General features: G+C 40.6%; 1 protein-coding gene across 6 annotated transcripts in view; it reads left to right on the top strand.

Moving 5' to 3' along the window:
* ANKRD12 (ankyrin repeat domain 12) overlaps positions 1-12,481 on the top strand; it is a 145,820-nt gene that overhangs the window by 111,626 nt on the left and 21,713 nt on the right. For all 6 annotated transcript variants that reach the window (XM_062201368.1, XM_062201370.1, XM_062201369.1 and 3 more), the window contains one exon: positions 619-5,309. In XM_062201368.1, the coding sequence (XP_062057352.1) occupies positions 619-5,309 (4,691 nt within the window). The remainder of the gene's footprint in view (positions 1-618; positions 5,310-12,481) is intronic.

Below are 12,481 nucleotides of genomic sequence, written 5' to 3'. Positions count from 1 at the left end.
TTATATATATATTTTTGACAGGCAGAGTGGACAGTGAGAGAGAGAGAGAGAGAAAGGTCTTCCTTTGCCGTTGGTTCACCCTCCAATGGCTGCCGCGCAGAGCATGCTGCAGCCAGCACACAGAGCTGATCCGAAGCCAGGAGCCAGGTGCTTCTCCTGGTCTCCCATGCGGGTGCAGGGTCCAAGGACTTGGGCCATCTTCCACTGCACTCCCTGGCTACAGCAGAGAGCTGGCCTGGAAGAGGGGCAACCGGGACTAGAACCCGGTGTGCCGGCGCCACAAGGCGGAGGATTAGCCTGTTGAGCCATGGCGCCAGCCTAAATCTGAAATTATTTTGTCTGTGATATCAATTAAATGAAATAGTTGTAAATGGCAAATGGAGAAAATAGTATGTTTACATAGACAACAGCACCTGTTTTATCAGTACATACCCTTTGATTCATTTAATCTTAGAACCAAGATACTTAGTCCCATAATAGGCATTATTCTTGGTTGCATGAAATTCTATGGTATGATATTGTGTTTTATAACAGGATATTTACTGTATTAGTAATATTTCTCTTTCTGTTAATTTGACAATTGTGTTTTGACCAACAGCTTTTCTTTTCTTACTCTAGATTCTGAAGAGGCTCATTCTGTAAACCCTTCTAGTGTTGATGAAAATATTGACTCCGAAACAGAAAAAGACTCTCTCATTTGTGAAAGTAAACAGATACTTCCCAGTAAAGCACCTCTTCCATCTGCCCTCGATGAGTATGAATTCAAAGACGATGATGATGACGAAATAAATAAAATGATTGATGATAGGCATATTCTTCGAAAAGAACAACGGAAAGAGAATGAATCTGAAGCAGAAAAGAATAGTCTATTTGCAAAACAGGAGAAAACCTTCTACCCTAAATCATTTAAAAGTAAAAAGCAAAAGCCATCTAGGGTTTTGTATTCAAGTACTGAAAGTTCTGATGAAGAAATTCTTCAGAACAAAAAAGTTTCTACTCCATGTTGTATCCCTGAAGCATCAAGTTCTGATATACAGACCAAAAAAGAATATGTACTTTCAAGTGAACACAAGCAGAAAGGCAAAGTTAAAAGAAAGTTAAAAAACCAGAACAAAAATAAAGAGAATCAAGAGCTGAAGCAAGATAAAGAAGGGAAAGAAAATACCAGGGTAACGAACTTGACAGTTAATGCTGCACTAGACTGTTCAGAAAAGGTCAGAGAGGAAGGGAGTTTTAGGAAATCTTTTAGCCCAAAAGATGAAGCTTCATTACATTTATTTCATATTTCTACTGGTAAATCTCCCAAGCATTCTTGTGGATTAAGTGAAAAACAGTCAATACCACTAAAGCAAGAACATATTAAAACATGTTTATCACCAGGAAGCTCTGAAACATCATTACAGCCTGATCTCGTTCGATATGATAACACAGAGCCTGAACTCTTGCCAGAAAGTTCAAGTGTAAAATCTTGTAAGCATAAGGAAAAAAATAAACATCAGAAAGATTTCCACATAGACCTTGGTGAAAAATCAAATGCCAAAATAAAGGATGAAGATCATAGTCCAACATTTGAAAATTCAGATTGCACACTGAAAAAAATGGACAAGGAGGGTAAAACTTTAAAAAAGCATAAATTGAAACATAAAGAGAGAGAAAAAGAAAAGCACAAAAAAGAAACTGAAGGTGAAAAAGAAAAATACAAAAATAAAGATGGTGCCAAAGAACTACAGAGGAGTGTGGAATTTGATAGAGAATTTTGGAAAGAGAATTTTTTTAAAAGTGATGAAACAGAAGATCTGTTTTTAAATATGGAACATGAGTCCTTACTGTTGGAAAAGAAATCAAAATCAGAAAAAAACTTAAAAGATGATAAATCAACCAAGGAAAAGCATGTCTCAAAAGAGAGAAACTGTAAAGAAGAAAGGGAAAAAGTTAAAAAGGAAAATGAGAAATCTTTTAGGGAAGAGAAAGTAAAAGACCTAAAAGAAGAAAGAGAGAATGTACCCGCAGATAAAGAAACAGAATTCAGTTCTTTAGGTATCAGTACCAGTGAGGAATCTGTAGGGCTACATCCAGCAGAAAAGGAAATGGACATTGAAAAACAAGAAAAACATATCAAAGAAAGTAAGGAAAAATCTGAGAGACGATTTCAAACTAAAGAAAAGGATGCTGAGAAAACTGAAAGAAAAAATTCTGAAAAAGAGAAGAAGATAAAGCATGAGCATAAGTCAGAAAAAGACAAATCAGATCTTTGCGAAAGTGTTGACAGAGTAAAAGAAAAGGACAAGCTGTATTCACATCACACAGAAAAATGCCATAAAGAAGGTGAGAAGACCAAGAGTATTACTCTTAAAAAAACCGATGATAGAGAGAAAAGTAGGGAAAAGATGGATAGAAAACATGACAGAGAAAAATCTGAAAAAGAGAAGCATCTAGCAGAAAACAAAGAAAAGCACTTGATGGAGAAAAAAAAACAATCAGATAATTGTGAGTATACTAAATCAGAAAAAGGCAAAAGCAAAGATAAAGACAGGGAGGCAGATAAAAAGGAAAAATCTAGAGACAAAGAAAGTGTAAATATATCTAACTCTAAACACTTACAGGAAGAGAAAAAGTCAAGTATAGTAGACAGTAGTAAAGCACAATATGACAAAACCTTGTCCCTTAAAGAGAAAACAAAAGATGAGCCTTTGAAAACTCCAGATGGAAAGGAAAAGGATAAAAAAGATAAAGATATAGATAGATACAAAGAACGAGACAAACATAAAATCCAGCTAAATAGTTTATTCAAACTAAAACCTGAAGTAGATAAGCCTAAACCTAAGTCATCACCAGCATCAAAAGATACTCGACCTAAAGAAAAGAGGTTAGTGAATGATGATTTAATGCAGACAAGTTTTGAGCGAATGCTAAGCCTGAAAGACCTAGAGATAGAACAGTGGCATAAAAAACATAAGGAAAAAATAAAGCAAAAAGAAAAGGAACGATTGAGAAATCGTAACTGTTTAGAACTTAAAGTAAAAGATAAAGAAAAAACAAAACATGCACTAGCTGAATCCAAAAATAAAGAACTTACTAGATCAAAGAGTTCAGAGTTAACTGATGCTTATCTCAAGGAGAAACAATCTAAAGATGCTGTAAGTAGCCGGTCACAATCTGTTGACACCAAAACTACAGTGAATTTAGGGAAGTCATCCTTCGTTTCAGATAGTAGCTTAAACAGGTCAGAAAATGAAAAGCCAGGTCTCAGCTCTAGATCTGTATCTCTGATCTCTGTTGCTAGTTCAGAAGATTCCTGCCATACTACAGTGACAACTCCAAGGCCTCTAGTTGAGTATGACTCTGACTTCATGTTAGAAGGGTCAGAATCCCAAATGTCCTTTTCCCAATCACCTTTTTTGCCAGTTGCCAAATCTCCTGCCCTTCATGAAAGGGAATTGGACAGCCTGGCTGAACTGCCAGAGAGGATTAAAACTCCGTATGCAAGTAGACTAGCAGCATCCCATCTCAGGTCATCTTCTGTAGAAGACATTAAACTAATTATAAGTGAGGGGAGACCTGTAGAAGTTCGAAGATGCAGCATGCCATCTGTCATTTGTGAACACGCAAAACAATTCCAAAATGTATCAGAAGAAAGCAATCAAGGTAGTTTATTAGCTGTGCCAAGAGATATTTGTCCTTCTCCCAAACTGGAGGTGTCTTCAAACGTGCCTGAAAAAGACCTTTCACATATGTCCCATGTACATTCCAGTTTTGCAGCCTCACCAACCAGATCTGTAAACAGCAAATATATTTCAGCTGATACCAATGTTATCAAGAGTACTGCTTCAGTGGGCACTTTAATGGACAGTCCTGTGCATTCAGAGCCATCTAATCAGGTTGGTGTGATCCAGAATAAATCATGGGAGATTCCTGGTGATAGACTGGAATCGTTAAGCACCAGTGATGTTATCTGCCCAAATTCTAGTATGCCTGATCAAGATTCCTCTGTGCAGGGTTTTGGTAACTCTGAAAACAAAATGCTCAGAGAACAGAATGCTGATTTTTTATCCCTGCACCAGACTGAACTGCCAGGAAATTCATGTGCTCAGGATCCAGCATTTCTGCCTTCACAGCAACCTTGCTCTTTTGCCAGCCAACCACTTTCAGATGCTGAATCTATTTCTAGACATATGTCTTTGTCATACGTTGCCAATCAAGAACCAGGTATTTTACAACAGAAAAATGTTGTTCAAGTTATAAGTTCTGTTTTAGAAACTGACAATGAATCTATAAAAGATGTAGAAAATAATTTTGTTCTAGATGTTCAGAAGACAGATACCTTTGTCCCAGTGTACTCTGAAAGCACTGTACAAGAAGCAGCACCAAACTTTGAAAAGGCTAATACTTTACCCATAGTGCCATCAGAAAAGGATTTAAATGGAAGTGATGCTGTCTCCCAGTTAAATACACACTATGCATTTAGCAAGCTAATTTACAAGTCTTCCAGTGGCCATGAAGGTGAGAATATTACAACTGATGTTCAGATTATTTCACACGAAAGAGAAAAACTGGAGAGTTTGGTTTTAACAGACTTGAATAAGTGTGATTCTGATTTATGTGAAATGAATGAAGGGATGCCAAAAGGAAACCTCAGTGAACAAGATCATCCAAAACATTGTCCTGAAGGTGAAAAGTGTTTGCTTCCCATTGATGATGAGGAATCTCAGCAAAGCACTTTATCAACTATGGAGAACCACTTACAACAGTCAGCTCAACCAGAAATGCATAAGTATGGCCAGTTGGTTAAAGTAGAATTAGAAGAAAATGGTGATGATGACAAAGCTGAAAATCAAATCCCTCAAAGAATGACTAGAAACAAGGCAAATACAATAGCAACTCAAAGCAAACAGATTCTTACTAGCTGTACAGTGTTATCAGAAAAAGACAGTGAATCCTCATCTCCTAGAGGAAGAATAAGATTAACTGAAGAAGATGATCCTCAAATTCATCATCCACGGAAAAGGAAAGTGTCACGTGTACCTCAGCCTGTGCAAGTGAGTCCCTCTTTACTACAAGCAAAAGAGAAAACTCAGCAGTCTCTAGCAGCCATTGTAGACTCTCTGAAACTCGATGAGATTCAGCCATATAGTTCAGAGAGAGCAAATCCATATTTCGAATATTTGCATATAAGGAAAAAAATTGAAGAAAAGCGCAAATTGCTATGTAGTGTTATTCCTCAAGCACCTCAGTATTATGATGAATATGTAACATTTAATGGATCATATCTCCTGGATGGAAACCCCTTAAGCAAGATTTGTATTCCTACAGTAAGTAACATTGTCATTTGATACCCATGTATAATACAAACCATGTATGTAATTTTAAGTTGTCTAGTCACATTTAAAATGTTAAACAGATAAAATTCTATTTAACCCAATATATCAAAAATACTACAAAATACAGAAAATTAATAATGGGATATTTACTTTTTTTTAAACTAAGTCTTTAAAATCTGGTGTGCTTTAGCACATTTCAATACACCTAGCTACATATCAGATAACGTTCAGTAGCGTTTTGTAACTTGCGACTACCTTGTTGGGCAGAACAGGTCTGTAGTATTTGCTTTTCCTAAACTGCTTTTTCCGTTTCCCTTTTACCCAAAATAGGTATGTTTTTATTTCTTTGAAAGGCTTATGCCTCTACATATGCTTTTGATTCCATTCTTTCCTGAACCTTCCTCCATTAGAATACAGTTTTCATTCTTTGTGGGGTTTTTTTTGTTTTTGTTTTTTTGTTTTTTTTTTTTTGTTTTTTTTTTGTATTTGAAAGCATGTTTGAGTCTCCTCAGTTCCAGGGAGGACGCAGTTTTCCCTTGACTGTGCCAGTTCCTGGAGCTCAGCCTGTCTCCTCTGCACTCCTTGCCCTTGGAGAGTAGTCTGTGCTTGATATTTCAGACTCATTTCCTACTTCCTTAACTACCGAGCAGAGGCAGAGATCACTGAGCTCATCACTCCTACATGCACTGGTCTCTTACCATTTTTCTCTAGAATTTGACATTGTGACCATCTAATCCTTCCTAGAACCCTCCCCCTCCTGGTCTTAGATCCTGGCGCTCTCTGCTGGTTCCTCTGCCTCACTGACTAAACATTTTCTGTTTCTTATAATGACTCCTTTTCTTCATGCACTCTTTAAATATGAGTTCTCTAGTGATCCACTCTTCAGTCAGCTTTTTGCTGTTTGTGCTTTTCAACTGTGTGAATTATTTGTATAGTTTCATCAGTTTTCCAGGTGCCAATTAGTCTCCAAAAATTCTTAACCAGCCATATTATCTTTGTTGACCTCCAAAGTCCAATATTGATGCCTTCTGGGCATTATTACCTAAATGTTCTTTACATACCTTGTCACAAGTTGGGTTCCCCCAGAAGCAGACAGATTGTGTACACAAGGTTTATTGGTGAATGTTATCAGTAGTAAATGTGTGAGGGAAGCAGAATTGGGCAGAGCAACAAGGAACAGTGACCTCAGCTAAACCCAGAAGAACTCTGGAGTAAAATTGTGATCCTCCTTCTTCATGGTGTGCCCTCAGGGTGGGAGCATGCCCTTGGCCACGCAACACTCTTCCCTAGAATTCTTCAGGAGATTCTCCAGTGAGAGCTGGCAGCCACCAGCACTCCTATAGCTGGAGAATATGAATTGCTTAGTCCTGAACCAAGACCTCAAACTTTTAATATGTGCCATGAAATGGTTTACCTGTCTCATCCTCAAAAACAGGACTGCTGTTGTTAGTGATGATACTAAAGTAGAAAAATGATCAGCCATCAAATTCTAAACTCTGTGTCTTGGAATGCTTTCCAAACCTGTACCCTACCAACCACTACCTTCGTTTAGAGCCCATGTTATCTTTCACTTAGATCATTGGAGCAATAAGAAGCAATTTCCATAATTCAATACCTAATCTGTAATTTGCTGGTTTCCCATTGCTGACAACTTAATGTCGAAATGTTAAGTATAATATAGCATACATTTTCCAGTTTGGCCCTAGTGTATGCCTCCTGCTTCAGTTTCTCACTGCTATTTCCAAACTCACCTGGTAGCCTAGCAAAATGGAACAGATTTTTCTACAGGAATCTCTGGTTCACTATTTTTTATACCTTTGCTGTTCCATCTCCCTGAGATGTTCTCACTTGACCCCTTTCTCCATTCTTTTCCATGCCTTGGTTCTACCTGTGATGTCACCTGTGCATGCAGTCTTGTTGAAATAAAATTGCTTGTATTTCCCTTGTACCCCCTTTATGATGTAGTTAATTATATACATATCTGCATCATCTTCTGATTAAAGGCTGAGATACTACTTATCTCCTGTAGAATGACTCCCATTTTATCTTCAGTCCTGAATACACTACTAGTGTCCATAACCATGTTTCTAGCATCTTCTGGAGTTCTCTTGAATGTCCCACAAGATCCTAAAATTCATATGTTAAATACCTAACCCATTAATATTATCTCAAATGTGCTCTTTTTGCCTTGTATACTGTAATTACTGTCATTTTCTGCTAATTTTCCATACTGGGAACCCAAGCTTCCTCTCTCTTCCTTTCTCCCTTTTAATCAAATCAGTCATGTTGATTCATCTCACTTGTTTTCCCTTTTCTTTATTACCACTGCCATGCCAGGACTTAATTACCACCTTAAACTTTTCATCTAAATATGTAAATACTTAATATTCAAATATGGTATTGCATATACAAATAATTAATGTCTGTATGCTAAGCATTGTACTAGTAACTCGATGTCAGAGATGAGCAAAACAGATATGGTGAGTTGCTGCCGTAGGTCTGTAGTCCTGCTCTCTTCTCAGTCCAGTTTTTTTACTGCCTGGGTTCATTATAAAACACAGATGTGACTATGCAACTATTGGACTAAACATCTTCAAGGACTCCTTGTTTACTATAGGTTAGAGCCCCAGTTCCTTATCATTGCACACAAGAACCTTCCCTTACTTGTCTGGGCTTAGCTCTAGCTACTACCACTACTGTACATGACTGCTGTACCTGGAGTCCTCAGACTACTCAGTGTTTTACATAATGTCTTTGCATATATTGTTCTGTTTTTCACAGCCCAGTTCAGAGAACATCAAAAAGATAGAAGGTTTTTTTTTTTTTTTTAAGTCCCACATCCACAGAAAATAACTGATGCTGGCACCTTTTAAATCTTCTTAAAAGATGTATTTATTTAGCAGGAGTAGTAGGTTATGAGTTGTAAATAAATGTTCATTTACAGATGCTTTTTCAGCAAAATTATGTTAATAATTTAAGGAATATTAACCTTTTGTTTAAATACTGATGTACTTGGAGCCGGTGCTGTGGCGTAGTGAGTAAAGCACTGCCTGCCATGCCGGCATCCCATATGGGTGCCATTTCGAGTCCCGGCTGCTCCACTTCCAATCCAGCTCTCTGCAATGACCTGGGAAAGCAGTAGAAGATGGCCCAAGACCTTGGGCCCCTGTACCTGCGTGGGAGGCCCACAAGAAGCTCCTGGCTCCTGCCTTTGGAGTGGCACAGCTCTGGCTGTTGGAACCAACTGGGGAGTGAACTATCCGATGGAAGAGCCCCCCCGCGCCCCCCCCCCCCCGCCTCTTCTTCTTTCAAATAAATAGATAAATCTTAAGGAAAGAAAAAAGGTTGATCTACTACTTATTTGAAAGTCAGTCACAGAGAAGGAGAGGCAGAGAGAGATTTTCCATTTGCTGGTTCACTATCCAAATGGCCATAATGGTCAGGGCTGGACCAGGACAAAGCCAGGAGCGTCTTCTGGGTCTCCCATGTGGGTGCATGGACCCAAGCACTTGGGCCATCTTCCACTGCTTTCCCAGGCACATGAGCAGGGAGCTGGATCAAAAGAGGAGCGACCATGTCTTGAAACAGCACCCATAGGATGAACAGCACCCCATAGGATGCCACCGTTGCAGCTTTACCCACTACACCACAGTGCAAGCCCATAACATTTTTGTTCCTTTTATTCTCCGACTTTATTTCCCCTTAATGGGTAAGGAATTTTAACTGTAACAAGCAGTATCATAGGCTTGAAATATAGATAGAACCATAGGAAACACATTTAAATTAGAATTTTGGGAGCCGGCGCAGTGACACAGCGGGTTAACGCCCTGGGCCTGCAGCACCAGCATCCCATATGGGCGCCGTTTCTAGTCCCAGCTGCTCCACTTCGATTCAACTCTCTGCTATAGCCTGGGATAGTAGTAGAAGATGGCCCAAGTCCTTGGGCCCCTGCACCCCTGTGGGAGACTCGGAAGAAGCTCCTGACTCCTGGCTTTAGATCAGCACAGCTCCGGCTGATGCAGCCTTCTGGGGAGTGAACCAGCAGATGGAAGACCTCTCTCTCTCTGTCTCTACCCTCTCTGTAACTCTTTCAAATAAATAAATTAAATAAATATTTAAAAAAGAGCTTGGTACAAACTATTTCAGTAAAGGTTCGGATGAACAGTGTTAGGTTGTCTTAGTACAGTCTACCTTTTATATGTACATGTACATAAATATGGAGAGAGTGAATGTTATGGTGTGTACTATCACCTCTTATTCCTGCCAAGATTACATAACACAAATTTGATTCCCTCTAAGCAATTGCTTTTGATTATAATAGAGTTTAGTTATAGCACATGTTATTTCAAAGGAGGCTATAAGCAGACCTGAGAAATATTTCTAGATGTAGGGTGGAGTTTTTTTTATTTGAAACGCAAAGTTACATAGAGGCAGAGAGGGAGAGAGTGTGCACTTCCATCTGCTGGTTCATTCCCCAAATGGCCACAATGGACAGAGCTTGGCCAATCCAAAGCCAGGACCCAGGAACTTCTGGGTCTCCCACGTGGGTGCAGGGGCCGAAGGACTTGGGCCATCTTCCCCTTCTTTCCCAGGTGCATTAGCAAGGAGCTGGATCAGAAGTGGAACAGCCAGGACTCGAACCGGCACCCATATGGGAAACCAGCACTACAGGCAGTGGCTTTACCCACTACGCCACAGCGCCAGCCTCTTGATTTATTTTTTTAATTTTTATTTATTTTACGTTTTTATTTGAAAAGCAGAGAGAGGAGAGAGATCATCCATCTGCTGGTTCACTCCCTAAATGCCTTCAGCAGCCCTGGCTGGGCCAGTTTGAGCCAGGAACCTGCAACTCCAAGTCTTCCATGTAGGTGGTATGGACGTGAGCCATCATCTGCTGCTTCCTCAGATGTGCAATAGCAGGAAGCTAACAAGAATAACGTTAACTCTCCCTCGAAGCAGGTTGAAATACAACACATATGCCAAAGTTTATTAAAAACCTTAAAACACTATAGAAGGTATGTGTAGCAGGTTAAGTCACTGCTTGGGATGCCCACATCCCGTATCAGTGAGTCCTGGCTACTCTTATTTCAGATCCACCTCACTGTTAATGCACCTGGAAACAGCGTTTGATAGCATAAGTATTTGAGTTCCTGTCACCCACATAGGAGACCCAGATAGAGGTCCTAGCTCTTAGCTTCAACTTAGCTCAGCCACAGCTGCCTTTCATATAAATAAATCTTGTGTTTAAAAAGTTCTGTGCATGGGCCAGCACTGTGGCGTAGCAGGTAAAGCTGCCACCTGCAGTGCCAACATCCCATATGGGCACCAGTTCAAGTCCCGGCTGCTCTACTTCCAATCCAGCTCTCTGCTATGGCCTAGGAAAGCAGTAGAGGATGGCGCAAGTCCTTGGGCCCCTGTACCTGTGTGGGAGACCTAGAGGAAGCTCCTAGCTCCGGCCATTTCAGCCAATTGGAGAGTGAACCAACAGATAGAAGATCTCCCTCTCTCCCTCCCTCTCTCCCTCCCTCCCTCCCTCCCTCTCCCTCTCCTCCTCTCTCTGTGTAACTCTTTCAGATAAATAAGTAAATCTAAATAAAATAAGTTCAATGCAGATTTAAAGAGTTATTATTTTATATAGTTCCAAGTGACTTTTTGGGTGTTTTGTTTTTTGACAAGCAGAGTTAAGACAGTGAGAGAGAGAGAGAGAAAGGTCTTCCTTCCATTGGTTCACTCCCCAAATGGCCGCTACGGCCAGTGCGCTGCGCCAATCTGAAACCAGGTGCTTCCTCTTGGTCTCCCATGCGGGTGCAGGGCCCAAGCACTTGGGCCATCCTCCACTACCTTCCCGGGCCACAGCAGTGAGCTGGACTGAAAGAGGAGCAGCCGGGACAGAATCCGGCACCCCAACCGGGACTAGAACCCAGGATGCCGGCACCGCAGGCGGAGGATTAGCCAAGTGAGCTGCGGCACTGGCCAACTTCAAGGTTCTTATGTGAACTCCAGCCTTGTTCATCAATGGCTATGCTTTTTGAGTTGTTAGACTAAAATGCATTTGTTCATAATTTAATTTAAAAGCCAGGATCACTTTGACACTACACTATATTTTTCTTTCTAGTATGGTTTTATCCATGTATTTCTCCTGACTAGTTATTTGACATTTTATAAAAGTAAGTTTTCCTCACATTTTTAAAAATATTTTATTTATTTGAGAGATAGTTACAGAGAAAGAGAGAGAGAGAGGTCTTCCATCCGCTGGTTCACTCCCTAAATGGCTGCAACAGCTAGAGCTTAGCTGATTAGGAACCAGGAGCTTCTTCCGGGTCTCCCATGTGGGTGCAGGGGCCCAGGTACCTGAGCCGTCTTCTACTGTTTTCCCCACCCATAGCAGAGAGCTGGATTGGAAGAGGAGCAGCAAGGACACAAACCGGCACCCATATGGGATTCCAGTGCCGTAGTCGGAGACTTAATATGCCACAGTGCCAGCCCCTTCCTCACATTTCTGCGCTCTAATTATAAAACCCATTACCATCCTCAGAGTCAGTTTAAGTATTTATCCCTCCATTAAATTTTTTCTCACAGTTTAACTGAAATGCTGTCGTTTTTTTTTTTCTAGAAAAAAATAAAAAATTTAAAGAAAAAAATAAAATGGCAGGCCAAGTTCCCCAAAATCAAATGAACAAGGGGCAAAAGAGACTTTTCGTAATGTGCTATCTACCATCGCCACTGATAACACACTCTACAGAAACCTTACTCAGGGATTCCAAGAATGGGTGATTAAGAAGAAAGTGCATCCCTGGGAAGTATCAACAGAGAGTCAGTCAGTCTCTCTCTCTCTCTCAAATTTTAAAATAAATATGTTTTGGGGCCAGCACTGTGGTGTAGCAGGTAAAGCCTCACCTGCGGGGCTGGCATCCCATGTGGGCGTCGGTTCGAGTCCCAGCTGTTCCACTTCTGATCCAGCTCTCTGCTATGGCGTGGGAAAGCAGTGGAGGATGGCCCAAGTCCTTGGGCCCCTGCACCCACATGGAAGACCCAGAGGAGGCTCCTGGCTCCTGGCTTCAGATCAGCACAGCTCGGGCCATTGCAAGCCATATGGGGAGTGAACCAGTGGATGGAAGACCTCTTTCTCTCTGCCTCACCCTCTCTATCTCTGTAACTCTGAC

The sequence above is a fragment of the Lepus europaeus genome, chromosome 9 (assembly GCF_033115175.1).
Source record: "Lepus europaeus isolate LE1 chromosome 9, mLepTim1.pri, whole genome shotgun sequence".
NCBI classification, from domain to species: domain Eukaryota; kingdom Metazoa; phylum Chordata; class Mammalia; order Lagomorpha; family Leporidae; genus Lepus; species Lepus europaeus.
This window is presented reverse-complemented; position numbering and strand designations above follow the sequence as displayed.